This window comes from Rutidosis leptorrhynchoides, chromosome 10, assembly GCF_046630445.1.
Source record: "Rutidosis leptorrhynchoides isolate AG116_Rl617_1_P2 chromosome 10, CSIRO_AGI_Rlap_v1, whole genome shotgun sequence".
NCBI classification, from domain to species: domain Eukaryota; kingdom Viridiplantae; phylum Streptophyta; class Magnoliopsida; order Asterales; family Asteraceae; genus Rutidosis; species Rutidosis leptorrhynchoides.
Window position 1 is genome coordinate 272594119 of NC_092342.1, and position 26888 is coordinate 272621006.

Below are 26888 nucleotides of genomic sequence, written 5' to 3' on the forward strand. Positions count from 1 at the left end.
TATGATATAAATTTCGGAGTACTAAAGCATCCGGTACTTTGGATGGGGTTTGTTAGGCCCAATAGATCTATCTTTAGGATTCGCGTCAATTAGGGTGTCTGTTCCCTAATTCTTAGATTACCAGACTTAATAAAAAAGGGCATATTTGATTTCGATAATTCAACCATAGAATGTAGTTTCACGTACTTGTGTCTATTTTGTAAATCATTTTTAAAACCTGCATGTATTCTCATCCCAAAAATATTAGATTTTAAAAGTGGGACTATAACTCACTTTCACAGATATTTCCTTCCTCGAAAATAAGACTTGGCCACGGATAGATTCATGAACCTATACAAATATGTACATATATATCAAAGTATGATCAAAATATAATTACAACCATTTTTATTATGTTTTAAAGATTTGAGTGTATTAAGTCAGCTGTCCTCGTTAGTAACCTACAACTAGTTGTCCACAGTTAGATGTACAGAAATAAATCAATATATATTATCTTGAATCAATCCACGACCCAGTGTATACACGTCTCAGGCTAGATCACAACTCAAAGTATATATAATTTTGGAATCAACCTCAACCCTGTATAGTTAACTCCAAGATTACTGCATATAGAGTGTCTATGGTTGTTCCAAATAATATATATACATGGGTCGATATGATATGTCAAAACATTTGCACACGTGTCTATAGTATCCCAAGATTACATAATATATTAGAATACATGTATAATACAATATAAGTTAGCTAGGATATGATTTGTATAGATTTGCTAAACATTTCCCGTAGCTAAAAAGATCAAAAATATCCAATCTTGTTTTACCCATAACTTATTCATTTTAAATCCGTTTTGAGTGAATCAAATTGCTATGGTTTCATATTGAACTCTAATTTAAGAATCAAAACAGAAAAATTATAGGTTTATATTTGGAAATTTAAGTTACATGTCAATTACTAAAGAGGTAGTCATTTCCGTCGAAAGAACGACATCTTGATGACCATTTTGAAAAACATACTTTCACTTTGAGTTTAACCAAGATTTTTGGATATAGTTTCATGTTCATATGAAAAATCATTTTCCCAGAAGAACAAATTTTAAATCAAATTTTATCATAGTTTTTAATTATCCAAACCAAAACAGCCCCCCGGTTTCACTACGACGGCGTATATCCGATTTTATGGTGTTCATCGTGTTTCCAGGTTTTAAATCATTAAGTTAGCATATCATATAGATATAGAACATGTGTTTAGTTGATTTTAAAAGTCAAGTTATAAGGATTAACTTTTGTTTGCGAACAAGTTTAGAATTAACTAAACTATGTTCTAGTGATTACAAGTTTAAACCTTCGAATAAGATAGCTTTATATGTATGAATCGAATGATGTTGTGAACATCATTACTACCTCAAGTTTTCTGGATAAAACTACTGGAAATGAAAAAAATGGATCTTGCTTCAAAGGATCCTTGGATGGCTTGAAAGTTCTTGAAGCAGAATCATGTCACGAAAACAGTTCAAGTAAGATTTTCACTCGAAATAAGATTGTTATAGTTGTAGAAATTGAATCAAAGTTTGAATATGAATATTACCTTGAATTATAAAGATAACCTACTGTAAATAACAAAGGTTACTTGATCTTAGATGATTACTTCGAATGGATTAGAAAGCTTGGAAGTAAACTTGCAAACTTGGAAGTATTCTTGATTTTTATGAAACTATACTTATGGAATTTATGAAGAACACTTAGAACTTGAAGATGGAACTTGAGAGAGATCAATTAGATGAAGAAAATTGAAGAATGAAAGTGTTTGTAGGTGTTTTTGGTCGTTGGTATATGGATTAGATATAAAGGAAATGTAATTTTGTTTTCATGTAAATAAGTCATGAATGATTACTAATATTTTTGTAATTTTATGAGATATTTCATGCTAGTTGCCAAATGATGGTTCACACATGTGTTAGGTAACTCACATGGGCTACTAAGAGCTGATCATTGGAGTGTATATACCAATAGTACATACATCTAAAAGCTGTGTATTGTACGAGTACGAATACGGGTGCATACGAGTAAAATTGTTGATGAAACTGAACGAGGATGTAATTGTAAGCATTTTTGTTAAGTAGAAGTACTTTGATATGTGTCTTGAAGTCTTTAAAAAGTGTAAGAATACATATCAAAACACAACATGTATATACATTCTAATGGAGTCGTTAAGTCTTCGTTAGTCGTTACATGTAAGTGTTGTTTTGAAACCTTTAAGTTAACGATCTCAATTAATGTTGTTAACCCAATGTTTATTATATCAAATGAGATGTTAAATTATTATATTATCATAATATTATGATGTATGAATATCTTTTAATATGATATATACATTAAAATATCGTTACAATGATAATCGTTACATATAAGTCTCGTTTCGTAATTCTTGAGTTAGTAGTCTTGTTCTTACATATGTAGTTCATTGTTAACACACTTAATGATATATTTAAATATCATTTTATCATGTTAAATATAGTGTATCAATATCTTAATATGATACATATGTATTTAGTAGACGTTATCATAACGATAATCGTTATATATATCATTTCGAGTTTCTTAACTTAGTAATCTCATTTCTTATGTATATCACACGTTGTTAATATATTTAGTGAGATACTTACTCATCATAATCTTATGTCAACCATATATATATGTCTATATATATCACAACATGTAGTTTTTACAATTTTGTAACGTTCGTGAATCGCCGGTCAACTTGGGTGATCAATTGTCTATATGAAACTTATTTCATTTAATCAAGTCTTAACAAGTTTGATTGCTTAACACGTTGGAAATATTTAGTCATGTAAATATCAATCTCAATTAATATATATAAACATGGAAAAGTTCGGGTCACTACAAACATTGATGTTATGTACCACACTTTTCAAATATTTACATTTTTCTCAAAATTTGCACACGCTTTAGCGGTGATACGGTGTGAAACAAGAGTGACAACAATGGGGTTTTATTATTAAAAAAAAATCGCCTGCAATCAAAGCTACCGAAGAAATCATGCGGCGACAGTTAGGGAAAGAAAATGCGCCAGCTGCAATGAGTATCGGATTGGAAATGAGGCAAAGAATATCGGATTGGAAATGCTAAATCAAACATTTTCAGCAGATAGCTTAGATTTAGTAGTTGCAGTTAGAAGAAAGGTTTTCGCTATGTTGCGAGACTTATGTAAAACAAACCGTCATCCATTCACTGACCTAGTAACACATTGCCCTTTGACCTGTCACAAACCCTTCCTTCCACATGTAACGACCCAACCCTCGTTATACTAAAAACACGACCAAAAAAAAAAAATTATGGACCTGTACATCTGGACAGCGTCCAGATTCTTGGACGGCGTCCAGCACTGAAGGCCTGGACGGTGTCCAGCCTTTTTGGACGGCGTCCCATTGCTCTGTCAGGTACTGATCCCTGTGCTCACTTACGTGAGCGGAAATCCCACTTCCCGGCACTATTAAACAGAAACCTTTTTACAACATATCAATTTAAGTAAAACTAATAGATTTCCAACATCGAAACGAGTTTTACAAAATGGGGCCCACAACAGCCGTTTTACGAGTTTCGTACAAATCATGAGTTTCGACCACATTAGTTTAATTTCCAAACGACACTATGATCATGGTGTTTGGGGGTTAAACTACCAAAGTCTCGGTCAAACTCCAAAAGCTATCAAATCCCAAAAGCGTCCCCTAAACAACAAGCGGGATCTCTAATCCAATCGAATGCCCTTACCTTTGTCAACGTCGGAGCCTATAAAAAGATAAACAGCGAGAGGGTAAGCAAAACGCTTAGTGAATGCAATAATTATACACATACATATATAATATACCTACTTGCAATCACTTACTCATATACTACATACATGCTAGCAACACAATTAGCTTATAATCTCAAGTATAAAGCTAGTAACCTCCAATACCGCAAGCTAGCAACAACAATGGCATATATATATATATATATATATATATATATATATATATATATATATATATATATATATATATATATATATATAACCCAAAATAATATAGTATGCTACACTACAACACAATAACTATGGTTAACCAATCAAATGAGGGAACGGTATTTAAAAGATCGTCGGAGTTCATAACAACCATTAGTGCACTTAACACGTCGTACACTAATCCCACGGGTGGCATCTTAACACGTCGATACTTCACCCTGGGTGGCGTCTTAACACGTCGACACTTCTCCCCGAGTGGTGTCTTAACACTTCGACACTTCACTCTTCATTTTACTTGAGGTGGCATCTTAACACGTCGATACTTCACCTCAAGTAGCGCCTTAACACATCGGCACTTCACCCTTCAACTTACTTGAAGTGGCATCTTAGCACATCGATACTTCACTCCGGGTGGCGTCTTAACACATCGACACTTCACCCGTCATATTACTTTGAGTGGTGTCTTAGCACATCGACACTTCACTCGTCACGTGAAATGTGGTGTCTTAGCACATCGACACTTCACATCTCACGCTACAACAAATAAATACATTATATACCTACGCATATAATTATTCCACTCACCTCAAAGTCTTTTGTGATGGATAACCGAGCTTGCAAACTTCAATGTAACGTACCTATTACATCATGCACATAATCAATCACAAGATCAAGTTGGTCAACCAACTCACTCACCATTCTAGTGTCATTTTGACCCATGGTGCAATACCGACCCATTTGCACACTTAACCCTAATATTGGGTCAACTTCGCCAAAAACCCTAACTTTAGCCATTTATGGTCTTAATACACATATAATCACAATGTTATCGCATTTTCACCCTTACAAGACAACTTAGGTCATCAAATACCCGTTTTACCCATTCGAGGTTTCCACACCCATTCGGGTCACCACATACCCAAATAACACCCACTTACATAACATTTAGGTATGCTAGTAGTTAACTAACCAATTTAAGACTCATAAACACATTTAGCATTTCAAAACCCTAGGTTAGTCATCCTTTGAGTCTTCATGACCCAAACTTACCCAAAAATCCCCAAATCACGAACAAATGGGTTTTATACACATCACTAACCCAAACCCTAACCTTTAAACAATTAATAGTAAGGAATCAAGGTTAAGACTTACCACTACAATCAAAATGTAGCTAGTGGTGAGATGAACAACTTTAATGCTCAAGCTCTAACCCGAAACAAGCTTCTTCTACTTCAATTTGAGCTTTCTCATACTTGAATCACTCTCTCTCTCTCTCTAGAATTTAAGTGGAAGAGGTTTGGTGGTTGTAAATGGAGTAAATGAGGCTCCACAAACTGATCTTGGGCCTTAAAGTCGTCCACATTGTGAAATTACCAAGTTACCCCTTTTAAATATCCAAAAACACAAAAGCTGGCTCGCCAGTTCAACTGGACGGCGTCCAGAATTCTGGACGACGTCCAGCCCTTCATACTGGGACGGCGTCCCATCCTATTGGACGGCGTCCAACATAACTTGGAAAAACAGGATCTTACAACTCTCCCCCACTTGAACCGGATTGCGACCTCGCAATCCAAGCCGCATGACAAGCAGGAAGATACACAAGAACAAACTCTTCGGGCTCCCAAGTAAACTCGGAACCTATACTACGACGCCATTGAACTTTAAAAGTTCTCACCTCTTTATTTCTCAATCTTTTCACTTTTTTGTCAAGTATAGCAACCGGCTCCTCAATATACTCTAACTTGTTGTTTAGCTCAATTTCGTCTAAAGACACTCACGAAGAATCATCCGCAAGATACTTACGGAGATGGGAAACATGAAATGTATTATGGATCCCCGCAAGTTCTTCGGGTAATTCCAAATGATATGCAACTTCGCCAATACGAGCTAAAACTTTAAATGGGCCAATAAACAGAGGAGCTAATTTTCCCCGTTTTCGAAACCGAATAATACCTTTCCATGGCGAAACCTTAAGCATCACCATGTCACCTTCTTGGAATTCGATCATTCGCCTACGTTTGTCGGCATACGACTTTTGTCTATCTTGAGCCTTTTTCAAATGAGCCTGAATCATATCAATCTTGATATTCGTCTCTAAAACCAAATCGGTACTCCTGATTTCCCTTTGACCAATTTCACCCCAACAAATCGAGGTTCGACACCTACGCCCATAAAGCATCTCATATGGTGGCATCCCGATACTAGTATGGTAACTATTATTGTACGAGAATTCCACCAAAGGCAAGTGCTCATTCCAACTACCACCGAAATCAATAATGCACGCCCGTAACATATCCTCCAAAGTTTGATTCGTACGTTCGGTTTGACCGTTCGTTTGAGGAAGATACGCCGTGCTCAATTTCAATTGTGTGCCCATATCTTCATGAAACTTTTCCCAAAATCGAGATGTGAAACTTGTATCTCGATCCGAAATAATAGATATAGGAACCCCATGTCGAGAGATTACTTCCTTGACAAACAACTTAGCCAAGGTCTCCGACGATATCGCTTCCCGAATGGGAAGAAATAAAGCACTTTTCGTCAATCGGTCAACTATCACCCAAATCGTATCAAATTGGGTTCTCGCCGTCTTTGGTAACTTTGTGATGAAATCCATGGTAATGTGCTCCCATTTCCATTTCAGAATTTCCAACGGTTGTAACATACCATACGGCTTTTGGTGTTCGGCTTTAACTTGTAAATACGTGACACATTGTTCAACATACTTTGCAACATCACGTTTCATGCCCGACCACCAATACTCTTTCTTCAAATCAAGATACATTTTTGTCGCGCCCGGGTGAATGGAATACTTGGACTTATGTGCTTCATCAAGTAGCACTCGTCGATGATCACCCATTTTAGGCACCCATACTCTTCCTTGAAAAGATAACAAACCATGCGGACCTAAGGTAATAAACTCCGTTTGTCCCACGATTCGTTCCTCATGCTTATTGTTAACAAAAGCTTCGATTTGAGTCTCGCCAAGCTTTACAAGAAAGTCGTTAGTAATAATCATGCTTAACGATCCTACTCGTATCGCCGGATGTTGACTCTTTCAACTTAACGCATCCGCGACCACATTCGCCTTACCAGGATGATAAAGTATTTCACAATCATAGTCTTTCACCACATCCATCCATCTACGTTGACGATAATTCAAATCTCTTTGATCAAAAAGGTGTTTCAAACTCTTGTGATCCGAATAAATTGTACACTTGACACCATACAAGTAATGGCGCCAAATTTTCAACGCATGAACAACCGCCGTCAACTCAAGATCATGAGTCGGATATCTCGTTTCGTGTTCCTTTAATTGTCGGGAGGCATACGCGATGACTTTACCTCTTTGCATTAGAACACACCCGAGCCCATTTAAAGATGCGTCACAATAAACCGTCATGTCTTCTACCCCTTCCGGCAACACTAACACCGGAGCTTGACATAACTTCTCTTTTAACAATTGAAAAGCAATTTATTGCTCGTTCTCCCAATTAACCTCGCGTTCTTTCTTGTTAACTTCGTCAATGGAGAAGCAATATTAGAAAAGTCTCGGATAAACCGACGATAATAACCGGCCAATCCGAGAAAACTTCGAATTTTCGTAGGCATAGTCGGTCGTCCCCAACTCTTACCGTCTCAATCTTCCCCGGGTCTACTTGAATACCATTTTCGTTCACAATATGGCCAAGGAATTGAACTTCCCTTAGCCAAAATTCACATTTAGAGAATTTAGCATATACAACTTCTCCTTCCGCAACGTCTTTAACACACACCACAAATGAAGTTCATGATCCTTCATACTCTTCGAATAGACAAGTATGTCGTCAATGAACACAATTACCGACTTGTCCAACATAGGTTGGCACACTCGGTTCATAAGATCCATGAATGCCGCCGGTGCATTCGCAAGACCAAAAGGCATTACCACAAACTCAAAATGCCCATAACACGTTCGGAAAGCCGTTTTTTCAATATCTTCCTCACGGACCCGCATTTGGCGATAGCCGGACCGTAGGTTGATTTTAGAGAAATACGTTGCACCTTGGAGTTGATTAACCAAATCGTAAATCCTAGACAATGGATAATGATTCTTGATCGTCACTTTATTCAACTCCCGATAATCGATGCACATCCGCATACTACCATCCTTCTTCTTCACAAATAAAACCGGAGCGCCCCATGGCGAAGCACTCGATCGAATGAAACCCTTTTCAAGTAACTCTTGGGTTTGATTTAACAACTCTTGCATTTCCGTCGGCGCTAAGCGATAAGGAGTCTTAGCAATGGGGGTAGCCCCCGGAACCAACTCAATGCAAAATTCAACTTGTCTTTCCGTCGGAACACCCGGTAACTCATCCGAAAAAACGTCTTCAAATTCATTAACCACCGGAATTTCACGAATGGGTGGTGGCTCATCACGAGTATTAACAATATGGGCAAGAAAAGCCATGCCACCACTAACAAGGAAACGAAGTGCCCGTGCAAAAGTGCATATCGGCACAAGTCTTCTTCGCTTATCACCGTGAATAATTAACTCTCCCCCACTAGGGGTCTTCACTCGAATAGATTTTTCATGGCATGCAATATCGGCTCTATTATGATAGAGCCAATCCATACCAACCACGATATCAAAATCACCCAAAGTCATCGGGATGAGATCAATTTTAAAGTTTTCGGCACCAAACACAACATTACAATTTTTACACACATCAACCACTAGCACCGTCTTGCCATCCGCTATTTCAACTTCTACCGGACGACTTAACTTAGCTAACGGTTTATTAAGTTTCGGTACAAATTTTGGTGACACAAACGACAAGTTAGCACCACTATCAAAAAGTATCCTTGCCGGATTAGAATTAACCATGAAAGTAGCTGAGACAACTTCGTTAGATTGCTTGGCTTCCTCATTGGTCATTAAATAATTGTGACCCCTATCCGTACCCGCTGCCTTCTCCAACCTCTTAACATTATCATTGCGCAAGTGGGGACATTCTGGCCTCTTGTGCCCTTCTTTACCACAATTAAAACAAGTGATTTTGTTTGTGGAGGATAGACTCGGACATTCACGAGCCATGTGACCCTTTTGTCCACAATTGTAGCACGAATAAGAAAAATCCCCGGAAGCACCCTTCTTCCCACTACTAACATTACCGGAACCCTTCTTGTTCTTTTTGTTTGAAAAGTTCGAATGGCTCGAACCTTCATTCTTTCTCTTGCCAAAAGTAAAGCCACTCTTCCTTAACACGAGCGCCTCAAAGCCTTTGGCCATATCAAACAACTCATTAAAAGTCTTTACCACCGTTACGCTAATCTTCTATTGATAGTTGTCATTTAAAGTTCGATAGAAGTCTTCCTTCAACATTTTATCATTGCCGACGTACTCCGGGCAAAATTGGGTCTTGGACAAAAACACGGATTTGAGAGTGTTCAAATCCATCGACCTTTGCCTCAAGGAACGTAACTCGTCCTTAAGTCTAGTAAGATCGGCCGAAGTTCGGTATTCTTTGAAAAATTCGGACTTGAATTCATCCCAAGTGAATTCCATGCATTACTCTTCACCATAAACTTGGAGCTTTGCGTCCCACCACAACTTAGCATCGCCCCTCAACATACCATACCCGTACCTTGTCTTCTTATCGGGAGGACATTCACAAGTACGGAAGGCCCCCTCCATATCGGAGATCCAACGGGCACTCTTTAGAGGGTCTCGTTCACCTTCAAAGGTGGGAGGTTGAGAATCCTTGAAGTTCTTATAGAGAAAGTCCCGTCTTCCCACATTATCTTCGTGAAGCACGGCCTTAACTTACTCCTTTACTACATTGACTAGTTGCTCGTCAATCGTATCTAGAAACATTTTCTTAACATCCTCGAGGAACTCCGCCTTTTGATGTTTAAAGATGGCCTCAACTTTGGCCGTGAAATCAACGTCCTCACTCGTACTTCCGTCATTGGTGTCGTGTCCATTTCTCATCTTCATTCTATAAAACGGAAAGGATTAAACAACGAAACGAAAGGACTTAACACATACGTATATACATATACACCACACTACCCCATCTTGCTTAACATTCGTCGTACATCGCTTGTTTGACACGATTTGAACCCATAACAATGGTAGCTAATCATTGGTACGCGAGCACGTCGCATTAACTTGCTAGTACAACGCCTATCTCGCTTGATGATTGCTAACACAACACAAAACAATTAGCGCAAGGTTAGTTCACATAAACCTAAGCACTAATCAACACCCGATCCGACCCGTCTCCTACAAGTCCCGCATAAAAAATGCATACACAAATAAATCTAAGTCTAGGCACCTATCTCAAGTCGCCTAAATCCCTTAGACCATGCTCTGATACCACTTGTAACGACCCAACCCTCGTTATACTAAAAACACGACCAAAAAAAAAAAAAAAATTTCTGGACCTGTACATCTGGACGGCGTCCAGCACTGAAGGCCTGGACGGCGTCCAGCCTTTTTGGACGGCATCCCGTTGCTCTGTCAAGGACTGATCCCTGTGCTCACTTACGTGAGCGGAAATCCCACTTCCCGGCACTATTAAACGGAAACCTTTTTACAACATATCAATTTAAGTAAAGCTAATAGATTTCCAATATCGAAACGAGTTTTACAAAACGGGACCCACAACGGCCGTTTTACGAGTTTCGTACAAATCATGAGTTTCGACCACATTAGTTTAATTTTCAAACGACACTATGAGCATGGTGTTTGGGGGTTAAACTACCCAAGTCTCGGTCAAACTCCAAAAGCTATCAAATCCAAAAAGCGTCCCCTAAACAACAAGCAGGATCTCTAATCCAATCGAATGCCCTTACCCTTGTCAAAGCAGGAGCCTATAAAAAGATAAACAACGAGAGGGTAAGAAAAATGCTTAGTGAATGCAATAATTATACACATACATATATAATATACCTACTTGCAATCACTTACTCACATACCGCATACATGCTAGCAACATAATTAGCTTATAATCTCAAGTATAAAGCTAATAACCTCCAATACCGCAAGCTAGCAACAACAATGGCATACATATATATATATATATATATATATATATATATATATATATATATATATATATATAACCCGAAATAATATAGTATGCTACACTACAACACAATAACCATGGTTAACCAATCGAATGAGGGAACGGTATTTAAAAGACCGTCGGAGTTCATAACAACCATTAGTGCACTTAACACGTCGTACACTAACCCCACGGGTGGCATCTTAACACGTCGATACTTCACCCTGGGTGGCGTCTTAACACGTCGACACTTCTCCACGAGTGGTGTCTTAACACTTCGACACTTCACTCATCATTTTACTTGAGGTGGCATCTTAACACGTCGATACTTCACCTCGAGTGGCGCCTTAACACATCGGCACTTCACCCTTCAACTTACTTGGAGTGGCATCTTAGCACATCGATACTTCACTCCGGGTGGCGTCTTAACACATCGACACTTCACCCCGGGTGGCGTCTTAACACATCGACACTTCACCCGTCATATTACTTTGAGTGGTGTCTTAGCACATCGACACTTCACTCGTCACGTGAAATGTGGTGTCTTAGCACATCGACACTTCACATCTCACGCTACAACAAATAAATACATTATATACCTACGCATATAATTATTCCACTCACCTCAAAGTCTTTTGTGATGGATAACCGAGCTTGCAAACTTCAATGTAACGTACCTATTACAACATGCACATAATCAATCACAAGATTAAGTTAGTCAACCAACTCACTCACCATTCTAGTGTCATTTTGACCCATGGTGCAATACCGACCCATTTGGACACTTAACCCTAATATTGGGTCAACTTGGCCAAAAACCCTAACTCTAGCCATTTATGGTCTTAATACACATATAATCACAATGTTATCGCATTTTCACCCTTACAAGACAACTTAGGTCATCAAAGACCCGTTTTACCCATTCGAGGTTTCCACACCCATTCGGGTCACCACATACCCAAATAACACCCACTTACATAATATTTAGGTGTGCTAGTAGTTAACTAACCAATTTAAGACTCATAAACACATTTAGCATTTCAAAACCCTAGGTTAGTCATCCTTTGAGTCTTCATGACCCAAACTTACCCAAAAATCCCCAAATCACTAACAAATGGGTTTTATACACATCACTAATCCAAACCCTAATCTTTAAACAATTAATAGTAAGGAATCAAGGTTAAGACCTACCACTACAATCAAAATGTAGCTAGTGGTGAGATGAATAACTTTAATGCTCGAGCTCTAACCCGAAACAAGCTTCTTCTACTTCGATTTGAGCTTTCTTACACTTGAATCACTCTCTCTCTCTCTCTCTAGAATTTAAGTGGAAGAGGTTTGGTGGTTGTAAATGGAGTAAATGAGGCTCCACAAACTGATCTAGGGCCTTAAAGTCGTCCACATTGTGAAATTACCAAGTTACCCCTTTTAAATATCCAAAAACACAAAAGCTGGCTCGCTAGTTCAACTGGACGGCGTCCAGCCCTTCATACTGGGACGGCTTCCCATCCTGTTGGACGGCGTCCAACATAACTTGGAAAAACAGGATCTTACACCACACCGACATGTCTTTAAATTATACCTGCCGATACCAGAATGCATGTCATGCTTTTGGTCCTATGAGTTAACTGTTTGGAAAGATCATTTTGGTTATAACTAGATCGATTTTATTGTTATTTTCAGTTTGTAAGTTAGGGCACTGTAATTATCTTCTGTTAGTCTAAATTTTGTTAATCTCATTGTCCTAATGAAATGATGTAAGTTGTTTATGAAATAGTGTAAGTTATGTTTATGTAATAGTTAATTGGTATAACCGTTCGTGGTATCTATTCGATAAAACGACATGTAAAACAAGTAAGAAAAACGGTTTATAAATTCCGTCGCGAAGCGCGGACCACAAACCTAGTTTCATTCAATGCAGGTTCGACATTTTACATTTTAATGCTTGATTTGTGGAGTTCTTAGATTAGCGTTAGATTGTCTCTTGTGTCATTGTTAATTATTTGTAGTCAAACGTTTGTATTCAATAAATGAAAAAGGATCTTCTTTTATTTATCTATAGTTTCTATTAAAATCCTATAATGATGATGTCATTATTAGACTAATTTCTTTATTAAGAAAAAATTAAAAATAAAAAGAAAAAAATATAGGTCACTTAAATTATGTCATTAATCTTAAATATTTTATTATTAAAAAAATTGTACTTATAGTAACTAATTATTTAATAACTTAAATAATAATGTCATTATTATTTTATATATTGATTACTTAATTAAAAATTAGAAAAAAACAACATAAAAACATAAAATATTTTTAAAACATGATCTTTCTGTTGAAATATTTTTGATCAAAATATTAAGATTATGTTTTTATTCTAATTCATTTTAAATTATTTTCTAATTAAAAATATGTAATATATTATACGGAGTGTATATATATTAGGTATAAATAAAGACAAGTTTCTTAGTTGGAATCTGTAGTTCCACGGGTCATTAAACTAAATGAATTTAACATTTACATTACATTGAACTGTTTTGTTTAAACAAACCCGTGATACCACGTGTCATTTCACTAGTATAATATGTATTTTCGCAAAAAAAAAGAAAAAAAAGCAAACTATTCTAAATTAGTTTCCCACAACACCTTATGGATTGCTTGAGTGGTGCTGCTGTGGCAGTCTCGGATGAGTTGGTTGGCTCTATTACCGGAGTCGTTAATCTCTTTCTAGCTGGAAGGTGCCCTATGGAATTAGGAGAGTATATTGCTAGTGCTCCCCTCACACCGCTTGTCAAGCCCGGCGGTGGTCTTCGTCCTATAGCTGTGGGTACTGTTTGGCGATGTCTTGTTTCGAAGGTTGGCGCTGCTATGGTTGGCCAGTCTTTGGGAAGTTACTTTGATGGTCTTCAGTTTGGTGTTGGTGTTTCTTCAGGTGGTGAGGCTATTCTTCATGCTGTGAATCGGCTGATTGAGGATTGTGGCTCTGATGTTGGCCTCTCTATGTTATTAGTTGATTTTCAAAATGCCTTCAATCTAGTTGATCGTACGGTCATGTTACGTGAAGTTCGCCGCCTTTGTCCGAGCATTTCTCGGTGGGTTGAATTTTGCTACTCTAATCCAGCCAGATTGTATTATGGGAACCACACATTATGGTCTTCTCAGGGGGTGCAACAGGGTGATCCCCTTGGTCCGCTGCTTTTTGCTTTGGTCCTACAACCCTTGGTTTCTAAAATCAGAGATAATTTTGAGGTTTGTCTTCAGGCGTGGTATTTGGATGATGGTACTATTATTGGGGACACTTTGGTGGTGGGGAAGGTTTTGCATTTGATTATGGAGGATGGGCCTCGTTTTGGGCTGCATCTCAACGTTGAAAAACCAGAAATTTTCTGGCCTACGGAGGTCCCTCGCAGCAGGCAAGTAGGTGTCTTTCCTCCTAATATTGCTCGGCCTTTAAATGGTGTTAAGTTGCTTGGGGCCCCCACAAGTTCCGATCCTGGTTTTAGTAGTGAACTGGTGATGCAAAGGGTGACCAAGTCCATTGCGCTTATGGATAAGGTTGCTAAGCTTGATGATCCTCAGTGTGAGTTGTTGTTGCTTAGGGCATGTACGGGAGTTTCTAAACTCTACTTTTCCTTGCGTACTTGTCCTCCTAGTATATTTGAGGCGGCTCAACGCGCTTTCGATGGAGCCCTTCGATCTTCCTTGGAGCGTATTGTTACTGCTTCAGGGCCTGGGTTTGGTGATTGGCAGTGGCGGCTTGCCACTTTGCCATTTGCATTTGGAGGGCTTGGTGTTTATTCTGCGGGAGATGTTCGTCATTATGCTTTTCTGGCTTCTCGATTACAGTCTGCTGGATTGCAGACCAAGCTCCTACGTCATGCGGGTATTGTTGGTCTTGGTCGTGCTTTTGAAGATGCATTGGGTCTGTTTAATAAAACGGTTGGGTTTGATATTTTAGGTAATCCGAGTGAGGTCGCTGCCCCAATACTCATGAAGAAATTGGCAGATGTTTATTTCACAAAGGTTACCGCTTCTGCAGAATCCACTTTTTCGTTATCTCCCCGACAATCGGCCTTATGGAAATCACAGCAGAGTGATCACACCTCTGCTTGGCTAAGGGCAGTCCCTATTTTGGGGTTGGGTCAGACGATGAACGCAAAGACTTACTGATGTGTGTTGTGCTACCGGTTAGGTGTTCCATTGTTCTCTATCTCGACGGCATGCTCTGCATATTCAAGGGTTTTTACTGGGAATATTTTCGGGGATCACGCGGTGTCTTGTGCTGGTATGGTGGGTATTAAGCATCGACATAATATTGTCCGGGATTCCCTTGTTGATGTTTGTTATCGATCTGGGATTTCAGCGAGAAAGGAGGTTGACATTGGGTTGTCTGGAGGGAACGACAGGGCCCTCAGACCTGCATATGTGTTACTTTATTCCTGGGATTGTGGTCGCGATGTTTGTGTTGACTTGACAGGGTCTTCTCCTTTGACACAGTCTGGGCTTTCTGACTTTGTCCCTGGACGTGCTGTGATTAATGCGGCTCGTCGGAAGCGGGTCAAGTACGAATCTAGTTGTCTGGCGATTGGTTATGGTTTCATTCCTTTCTCATTTTCTTCCCTTGGGGAATTAGAGAAGGAGGCTGTTTCTTTGCTAAAGCGGGTTCAGAAGAGTTCGATGGCGCAAGATATTGGAGCCGGTGCTGCTGCTCATATTTTTACTAGGATATGTTTTGCTATTGCTAGAGGTGTGGGGGCCCAGATTGTCTCTAGGCTTCCCACTAATTTTTTGTAAGTTTTAAAACTTTTAAGTTTATTATAATAATAATAATAATAATAATAATAATAATAATAATAATAATAATAATAATAATAATAATAACAATAATAGATAAAAAAAAAACTGTTATAATTCAGTAGGCTTATAACTACCTTTAGTGGTTTGATTCTTGATGTTATAATTCAGTAGGCTTATAACTACCTTTAGTGGTTTGATTCTTGATGTTATAATTCAGTAGGCTTATAACTACCTTTAGTGGTTTGATTCTTGATGTTATAATTCAGTAGGCTTATAACTACCTTTAGTGATTTGATTCTTGATTTAGAATACTAATAATGAAGTGTAAGAACAAAGATGATAATGGAGAGAAAGAAAGAAACACTTTGTAAGTGTGAGAAATGGTGCAAGTTTAATGCTTGCATTCATGAGTATTTATAGCCTAAAATCTCAATATAAAAATACATACTTTGTGTACCAAAATTGACTATATGTATACACCAAAATTGACTATCCATATCTATATTATTATTATTATTATAACACTCCCCCTTGGATAGCAATTTTATTTTGTTGAAGATCAACTATAAATTACTGCCTCGTTAAAAACCTTGCTAAAGAAAACCCAGTGGGAAAAAAACTTTAGCTAAGGGAAAAAGAGTGCAGCATGGAGTTGACTCCCCCTCAAGTAGACATCGCTTCAGCTGTTACATCTTTTGAACATGTCTCATGCCAATGTTATGAACGTGTGTTCTGAAAATAGCAGTTGGAAGTGCTTTCGTGAAAAGATCAGCAGAGTTTTTGCTAGATTGCACATATCTCATTTCAATCTGGTTGTCCTTAATGAGATTTTGAGTGTATGAGAAGAATCTAGGTGGTATGTGTTTTGTTCGGTCACTTTTGATATACCCTTCTTTCATCTGTGCTATGCAAGCTGCATTATCTTCATAGATAGTTGTTGGACTTTTATCGCGTTCTAGTCCACAAGAATCAGTAATGAGTTGTGTCATTGATCTCAACCAAAAACATTCTCGAGTAGCTTCATGTAATGCAATCACTTAGGCATGATTTGACGATGTAGCAACAAGTGTTTGTTTTTGAGAACGCCATGATATTGCAGTACCTCCATTTAGGAATACATATCCAGTTTGAGATTTAGCTTTATGTGGATCAGATAAATAACCTGCATCTGCATAACCAACCAAATCTTGTTTTGATTCGTTAGAATAAAATAATCCTAAATCAGTAGTTCCTCGAAGGTATCGAAATATGTGTTTGATCCCATTCCAGTGTCTTTTGGTAGGAGCAGAGCTGAACCTTGCCAACAAATTAACTGCAAAAGAAATGTCAGGTCTTGTACAATTTGTAAGATACATAAGAGCTCCAATTGCACTAAGATATGGTACTTCTGGTCCAAGAATATCTTCATGATCTTCACATGGACGAAATGGATCAGTTTCAACATTGAGTGATCTAACAACCATAGGAGTACTTAATGGTTTTGCCTTGTCCATATTGAAACGTTTCAAAATCTTTTCAGTATATGTTGTTTGATGTACAAGTAAACCATTAGGCATATGCTCAATTTGTAAACCAAGGCAATACTTGGTTTTTCCGAGATCTTTCATTTCAAATTCTTTCTTTAGAAGTTGAATGGCTTCATGGATCTCTTTATTTGTACCTATGATGTTAAGATCATCAACATAAACAGCTATGATCACATATCCGGATGTTGTTTTCTTAATGAAAACACAAGGGCAAGTAAGATTATTTGTATACCCTTTGCTTATCAAGTAATCACTTAATCGGTTATACCACATACGTCCCGATTGTTTTAACCCATATAAAGATCTTTGTAATTTAATCGAATACATTTCTTTGGGTTTTGCATTTGATGCTTCTGGTACCTTAAATCCTTCAGGTATCTTCATATATATATCACTATCAAGTGATCCATATAGATAAGCAGTCACAACATCCATGAGATGCATTTCTAAATTTTTAGAAACTGCCAGACTGATTAAGTACCTAAAAGTAATTGCATCCATAACAGGAGAATAAGTTTCTTCATAATCAATTCCCGGTCTTTGAGAAAAACCTTGAGCTACAAGTCTAGCTTTATACCTTGTAACTTCATTTTTCTCATTTCTTTTTCGGACAAAAATCCATCTGTATCCTACAGGTTTCACATCTTTAGGAGTGAGAATGATGGATCCGAAAACTTTTCTTTTATTGAGTGATTCTAATTCAGCTCGTATTGCTTCTTTCCATTGAGCCCAATCATGTCTATTTTGACATTCAACCATAGATGTTGGTTCTGGATCATCATCATTATTCATGATGTCATATGCAACATTAAATGAAAATTTCTCATCAAGATTTTTCATTTCATTTCGGTTCCATAATATTTTTGAATATGCATAATTGATTGCAATTTCTGTATTGACATCATCAATCTCCTCTGCAGTAGGAGTACTGATTTGTGGTTCTTCTTGAACACTTTCTTTTACTTCATTATCAGCTGATTTTCTTTTTCGAGGATTTTTATCCTTTGAACCGATTGGTCTTCCACGTTTCTGACCTGGCAAAGATTCATGAGTGACGTTATTGCCAGCTTTTGGAATTTCAATTCGAGCTGGAGTATTTACTGCTGGTATATATGATTTTGTCACCGTTTTTGTATCTGTAAATGCATCAGGCAATTGATTTGCAAGTTCTTGTATATGCATTATCTTTTGAACTTCTGTCTCGCATTCTTTTGTGCGAGGATCAAGATACTTTAATTGAGGTTCACACCATGAAACATCATTTTCTTTATTTTTCATTTCTCCCCCTAATCTAGGGAACAATGTTTCATTAAAATGACAATCAGCAAAACGTGCTGTAAAAACGTCACCTGTCATAGGTTCAATATACCTTAATATTGAAGATGTTTCATATCCAACATATATTCCCAACCTCCTTTGAGGACCCATTTTTGTACGTTGTGGTGTCGCAATTGGAACATACACTGCACAACCAAATGTTCTAAGATGGGAAATATTTGGCTCTTGACCAAAAGCAAGTTGTAGGGGGGAATATTTATGACTTGCACTTGGTCTGATGCGAATCAATGCAGCAGCATGTAAAATTGCATGACCCCATATAGATACAGGGAGTTTTGTTCTCATTATCAATGGTCTAGCGATTAACTGTAAACGTTTAATCAATGACTCGGCTAAACCATTTTGTGTATGCACATGAGCAACAGAATGTTCAACAACAATTCCTATAGACATGCAATAGTCATTAAATGCTTGAGATGTAAATTCACCAGCATTATCAAGTCTCACCCTTTTAATGGTGTAATCAGGAAAATGAGCTCTCAATTTAATAATTTGGGCAAGAAATTTTGCAAATGCCACATTACGGCTTGATAACAGACAAACATGAGACCATCTGCTAGATGCGTCTATTAGAACCATGAAATATCTAAATGGTCCACATGGTGGATGAATTGGTCCACATATATCACCTTGAATTCTTTCAAGAAACATTGGTGATTCTTTCTCAACCTTAAGTGGTGAGGGTCTAGTTATCAATTTTCCAAGAGAGCAAGATGTACATGGAACCATTGTATCATGATGGATTTTTCTATCCTTTAGTGGATGTCCATGAGTACATTCAATAATCCTTTTCATCATTGTTGATCCTGGATGGCCTAATCTGTTATGCCATAAACTGAATACACCAGGATCAATATATTTTTCGTTAACTACCATATGTATTTCTGGTACATTTATATGTGTATAATGTAATCCAGAACTAAGTCTTGGCAGTTTTTCAACCACATGACTCTTGTCAGTGATACTTAAATATTTCTCATTTTCTGTTGTCACTGACTGATAATCATACCCGTTAAGGTATATGTCGGAGAAACTCAATAAATTTCTGCTTGACTTGGGAGAAAATAAGGCATCATTTATTAAAAATTTTGTACCATTTGGTAGTATGAAATTTGCCTTTCCTATCCCTTTTATCAAGTTAGCAGGTCCTGATATTGTATGTATAGTTCCTTCCGTTGGTTTTAGATCAATAAAATATTTCTCGGATTTAAGTATAGTGTGTGTAGTTCCACTGTCTGCTATACAGAGATCTCCACCACTTGATTGATGTTGTATTCCAGCAAAATTCATATTGAACTTCATATATAAGAAATAAATAGTGAGTACATTAATATTACGCAATATTTTAAACGCAAATAGATAGTACTGAAACATTTAGCAAACATAATGACAAAGACAGACGATATTAAATCGTTTATTTTTCAAAAGACACACAACTTAAACATTCAAGAAATCTTCATATAAATCAGATGGTTTCTCAGTGACTGTTGGATCAATATTATCCACAAAATTTACTTCCTTTTCTTTACCTTTCAGCGAATCCTGATACATCTTAACAAGATGTTTAGATGTTCGGCAAGTATTAGCCCAGTGGCCCATTCTACCACATCTGTAGCAAGATTCTTCAGATTTTTTAGAAGAATTTTCTTCAACATCTTGTTTAATGGGCTTGTTTTGTGGTTGATATTTATATTTTCGTGGATTACTATTTCTTTGACCACCACGGCCACGACCACGACCACGTCCACGCCCATTACCATTACCATAAGGATGGTTTCTACCATAGTTATGGCTTTTGGCATGATGATGGTGATGGTTATTATAACCACGACCTTGCCCGCGTCCTTGTCCCTGTTTATAATTATTTGCAGTATTTGCTTCAGGGATTGCAAGTGTACCAGTAGGACGGGATTGCTGATTTTTCATTAATAGCTCATCATTTTGCTCTGCAACTAAGAGATATGAATTAAGTTCAGGATATGTTTTGAACTTTAGCATTCTCAAATTTCTTTGCACTGTGATGTTTGCAGCATTCATTGTGGAGAAAGTTTTCTCCATCATGTCTGCATCACTAATTTCATGTCCACAGAATTTAAGTTGTGAACATGTATTATACAGAGCTGAGCTGTATTCATTTACTTTCTTAAAGTCTTGGAACCTTAATGTTCTCCATTGTTCCATTGCAGCTGGAAGTAAAATTTCTCTTTGATTATTGAATCTGCTTTTGAGACCTTCCCATAAAACATGGGGATCTTCTACAGTCACATAATTATTTTGTAAGCATTCATCAATATGTTGATGAATAAAGCAACATGCCGTAGCTTGTTCTTTTTCAGAACAAGTGTTGTTTTCATTTATGGTTTCAAGAATGCCCATTGATTTAAGATGCATTTTTACTTTTATAACCCATGGCATGTAGTTGTTTCCAGTTGATTCTAAAGGAGTAAATTTAAGCTTTTCCAGATTCGACATTTTCTTTATCAAAAATTAAAACAAACATCATGATAAATTAGAGTCAATTTATATTCATAAGTATATAAACATTAAACATAAATTTAATATAACATAAATGATAAGTAGGTGACAGTGTCGACCATGTGTAAGCAATCATAAATAAATGTTATATAACAAAAATATAAATATTAGTAAACATAAATGAAAATTTGGCGACAGTGTCGACCATATATTTTTTCAGGTGGTATAACCGACCTATATCATTCTGGTGGTATAACCGACCATATATCATTTTGGTGGTATAACCGACCATATATCATTTTGGTGGTATAACCGACCATATATCATTTTGGTGGCAGAGCCAACCATATTTAGTATTAAGATTATCGTGCTGATAACGTGTTATAATTCAGTAGGCTTATAACTACCTTTAGTGGTTTGATTCTTGATGTTATAATTCAGTAGGCTTATAACTACCTTTAGTGGTTTGATTCTTGATGTTATAATTCAGTAGGCTTATAACTACCTTTAGTGGTTTGATTCTTGATGTTATAATTCAGTAGGCTTATAACTACCTTTAGTGATTTGATTCTTGATTTAGAATACTAATAATGAAGTGTAAGAACAAAGATGATAATGGAGAGAAAGAAAGAAACACTTTGTAAGTGTGAGAAATGGTGCAAGTTTAATGCTTGCATTCATGAGTATTTATAGCCTAAAATCTCAATATAAAAATACATACTTTGTGTACCAAAATTGACTATATGTATACACCAAAATTGACTATCCATATCTATATTATTATTATTATTATAACAAAAACTAGTTACACAACTCCTAACAATGACTAATCACTAAAGAATTAAAAAATGGAAAACTATACAAAACTAGTTGTTAATTGGATTACAAGATTTCCAAGATTACACCCAACTACTCCATTTGATATCATCGCTGGGGGTACAATCTCTAATACTTGATCAGTAAACAAACTTCGAAATCTGAAATTTGCTTTCTTTTTTTTTTTTTTTTTTTCCGTCGTTTTAATTGAGGAATTTTACTTAATAACAAATGGAAGAAACTAATAATGGTGAGCTGCCAACGATCATGGTAACAAACGACGACGGAATACAAGCACCAGGTCTACAGGCACTTGTTCGCGTTCTTGTATCCACCCATCGTTACCGTGTTTGGGTCTGTGCCCCTCAATCGTACGTCGTCTTCTTTATTTTTATTATTTTAATTTTATAATTTTATTTTACCAATTTTAATTCCTTTTATTATCATTTTTCATTACTTTTACTATTACTATTGTTTAAAGTATTTTGTGCCGTTTATGTATGTATGTATGTATGTATGTATGTATGTATGTATGTATGTATGTATGTATGTATGTATGTATGTATGTATGTATGTATGTATCAGGTAGTTAAAATGAAAAGCTGTTAACACTTTATTATCTTACAGTTCTCTTAATCTTGAATTCATGTGTGATTATTGTGGATGTATGTATATGAAAGATGATAGTAATATTTAGAATAATGAACTCACTTAAGCAAAGAACTTGACTGAAAGAGTTTTTTGCCCTAATTTCAATGGAACTTTTTGGTTACCTGCGTTGATATAAAAGATTAGTGTGCGAAACAGCCTTCATAAATTAACAGTTTTATGCCTATTAGTATATTTTTGGTTTCCTAATTTTAGGGAAAGATCAGCTGCCAGTCATTCAATCACTTGGCAACACGCACTCTCTGCAAAACGAACTGAAATTAATGGAGCGACAGCCTTTGCTATTTCTGGTTAGTTGATTGTGAAAACTATCAGATTATGTATGTTAATATGTGTTTTGTCATTAGTGTTTGTTTTTGAACTTTTGAAGCTTACACTGATCTTGGCCTGTGACCTCTTTGTCCTCTATGTATATGTACTGTTAATGGAATCCATATTTCTATTACATTTTGTTGTTGGTAAATGTAACCGGTATTTCATGTAGTTTTGCTTTGGGATCATGAAACATAGGGTGTTTTTGACTCTGTTTTCTTTGATGGGCAAAATAACTAGTAGAACTATATAACCAAGGATCTTTCGTCGGAAAATGAAAGAATCAAACAAGAATACAACCAAAACAAAGCGGCTAGGCTCGTAACTAGAAAACAAAACTCTAACAACAACGAGCACACGCTATCTACAAACGAGCCTAAACCAACCTAAAATGACTACGAGCATACAAGAAACAACGCCCAAAACAAAAGCCAAACAAAGACACTAAACAAACACTAACCACACAAAAACAACAAGACGAAAACAAAACTAAACGGCTTTTGAATAAACTTTCCGACCCTTAGGTTCCGATTTAACCAATATTCCGTTAACCGTTTCGCGATGTAGCTCCTTTTCGACCGAGACTTATATGAATATGTAAACACGTTGGAAAACCCACTTCCGACAAGTGTAGCCGTCGAAGGAGGCAACAAACTGCGTTTCACTAAACTGTCAAAAAAACCACCCTCGTTTTCTTCCATCTCAACCTTTTCGTCTTTATCCCTTAAAGAAAAATCCCCGTTCCCCTTTGCAAGATCCATTCTTAATTGTTCGGTAACTGACGACTCTCTGTTGTTTCTTAAATAATATAATGATATATTGATTAAACTTGAGATGCTTAATTACTACATTTTATGTTATGCTATGTCATGTGCTGGTGTTCATTTGATAGTAATGTTAAATGTTAATTAGGTGTTGATATTTTGTTACAGGAACTCCAGCTGACTGTACTTCGTTGGGTATCTCCAAAGCACTATTTCCTTCTGTGCCTGATTTGGTATTTTTTTTATTTTCATCTCTTGATGTGAAATTTATATACCGAACATTCCTCATTGTTTGATCCGTACATGAGATATTGTTTACGAGATGCCATTGTCTTGATATACCTCCTGTTAGGGCAACGTGTTTTACTTGTAAATCTGAGCACAATTTGTTATATACAATGTTTCTGACTTTTTTTGGTTAATGTGAGCAGGTATTAAGTGGCATAAATATGGGCAGCAACTGTGGTTATCACATGTTAGTACCTATATTCTTAGTTATATGATTAATTAATTTGTTGTATCTCGTTTATTTGTGCCATTAAAGTGTTGCCAAATGTGATTGTTTATCTTGTGGACAAACAAAAGTAGCAACTCTAATTTGTTTATGTATAGTATGTACATGGCTTAATGTGATTAGTTATTTACTGTTACTAGTAATTCTTGAAATGCAGTGTTTACTCAGGGACAGTGGCCGGTGCTCGAGAGGCCTATTTCAATGGTATACCATCTGTCTCGATATCATATGATTGGTATGTAAAACTAGCTTAACTTTTATCTTTATATAATTAGTTCATACATAATGTAATTTGTGGTGGTGAACTATAAAACCAATGTTGATATTTTGTATTTCAATTGGGGTATTGACAGGGTCGGGGGTGTGAGCAGTATCAACGACTTCACACTCGCTGCTGAGGCTTGCTTACCGATAATAAGTGCCATTCTGATTGAGATAAAAAATAAAAATTATCCTCACAAATGTTTTCTCAATATTGATTTGCCCACAAATATTCTTAATCATAAAGTAAGTTGGCATACATAGTTACATATATTTAAAATTTTAGAGTATCTGTCCTTTTTCTTATGTTATTTTTTATTTAATTAGGGTTATAAGATGACTAAGCAAGGAAATAGTATCATTAAAATGGGTTGGAAGCAAGTTTCATCTGATGCCGAAGGTGGACATATGGTGTCAACTATGACAAATGAACCGAATTCCGTTTCATTAGAAACAGATGCTAAACAAGTTTCAGAAGAAGAGCTTTTATTTTCAAGAGTGGTTTGTGGACTTTACTTGTAGATTTTTAATTTAAATTAAAATGTTATAATCATCAATCTCCGATTAAAAAGGTGAGGATCATAATTGTAAAGCTATACTACCTTTCAGGTCAGGGGAGGCCACGTAGAAAATGGTGAAACGGACTACTTCTACCTTAAAGACGGATATGTATGTCCCAATATATTTAATTTTTCAGAATTGATTTTATTAAGAGTACTTTTTTTTTTATTTAATTTCCCAACTGTGTTTGTTTAATTAATTTCAGATAACTGTATCTGCTCTTGGAGCCTTAAGTCATGCGGATATTGACTGTCAGACGTTTTTTAAGGAATGGTTACCTGTAGTGGCTGAGCGTGCTTCTTCTTCATCTTTGTGATCACTATTCAGTAAGTTTAATCTGGGATATATATGTATTTCACAGTAATTAGCAATGGTTATATTCAAACATTTTGCGTCAAACTTCAAAAACTGTCCTTTTCTGGTAAACTGTAAGGTTTGAATATGTATGTGATAGTGTTAAGTTTTTGCAGGATGCACGTGATGTCTAGTTATGTACGCTGCTGATCACCTATGGTCGATTATAGTAAATCTACTGGGAAATTTGAATTAATAATAATGTACTCATTTTACGCTGTAATCCAAAACCTTGCAAAACCGGAGCTGGCAATATTGTGGTGGTCTTATTCGCCCATTCTTATTCTATGGGAAAATAATGTAAATAGAGATATCTGACTTTAACCCCAGTTTGATCGATTATGCTTTCTACTGTGGTTCGAACTTGCTATTATATCGATTTAAATGAATATGGTATTCATTTCATGTTTTGTTTATACACATATTGCAAAAGGATTATTTTTTTGGGCGGGTTTGTCTGGTTGCATGTCATTTTAAAATGGGTTAACCCACAAAAGTTTTTGGCCAATTTTTTTTTTTTTTTTTTTTCCGAAGAATTAATGTGTTAAATATTAATGTAATATTCTAGTAATTTTCATCTTGTTTGTTAAACACATTTCATGTCATACAATGACTAATTTATGGATTGGTCTTACGAGCACATGGAGTGAGTGAGGCTCTGTTCTGGAGCTCGTCGGCTTCAGCGACACCGTCTCCCACCCCTTGCCCCACCTCACGTTCTGGCAGTGTCATAGAGGTCTCGTTGCCGTGCGACTGCCATCTCCCTTCCTTTTTTTTTTTGTTTTTTTATTCCCCCTTTTCCTTTTATTTTTCTTCGTTCCTTTTCATTTTGAGTTTGATCTTGTGTACAAAGATTAAACCTGCTTCACTCAAACTTTCTAAATATATCACAAATTTAATTTATTAAACTTGTAAATTTCCAATTTTACATGTGTATTAATTACATTCTATAATATTCATGGAAACTTTAAATTCACGAAACAGCTTTTTCCAAAAGAAGAAAAGAGACATAAAGTGAGGGAATACATTTTAGGGTATTTTTTAAGTGAATGTGGCTGGGCTTTGAGATTTCTTTAAGTTTGGGTCAATTTTTTTAGATATAGACCGATTTTTGTTAAGTTTTGACCAATTAATTTAACTTCTTAATAAATTTTGATTTATATTAATAAAATTATTAATTAATTATTTTAAATTATTTTTTAATTATTAATGAAGTTATTTTAATTATAATTATATATATTATATATTGCATAATTTAATTTATTTATTATTTATAGAAGTATTTATAGATTATTAGAAAATGAAAAACATAAAAGCTAACTAATATCTAACTGACATATCTCTCACGTTGAATATGTCACTAGTAACACACAAGTGATCTTCGTAGTCAACTTAATTCTCACAAATTAAAGGCCAATTATTCTTGAAT

General features: G+C 36.3%; 1 protein-coding gene across 1 annotated transcript; it reads left to right on the forward strand.

Moving 5' to 3' along the window:
* The first annotated feature begins 22067 nt into the window (after nt 1–22067).
* LOC139872448 (uncharacterized) lies at nt 22068–25855 on the forward strand. The gene is made up of 10 exons (XM_071860324.1): nt 22068–22395; nt 22889–22983; nt 23938–24002; nt 24201–24244; nt 24441–24518; nt 24637–24790; nt 24872–25045; nt 25154–25213; nt 25311–25431; nt 25576–25855. Exons 1-9 carry the CDS (start codon nt 22256–22258, stop codon nt 25419–25421), a joined length of 921 nt encoding a protein of 306 aa, XP_071716425.1. The 5' UTR covers nt 22068–22255; the 3' UTR covers nt 25422–25431; nt 25576–25855.
* The last annotated feature ends 1033 nt before the right edge of the window (nt 25856–26888 follow it).

Excerpts from the sequence above, each read along its gene's own strand:
- LOC139872448 (XM_071860324.1), top strand. The coding sequence starts at position 22,256 with ATGGAAGAAACTAATAATGGTGAGCTGCCAACGATCATGGTAACAAAC. Across the intron at positions 24,519-24,636 it reads GTCTCGATATCATATGATTG|GGTCGGGGGTGTGAGCAGTA; the intron begins GTATGTAAAACT and ends GGGTATTGACAG. Across the intron at positions 24,791-24,871 it reads CAAATATTCTTAATCATAAA|GGTTATAAGATGACTAAGCA; the intron begins GTAAGTTGGCAT and ends TTATTTAATTAG.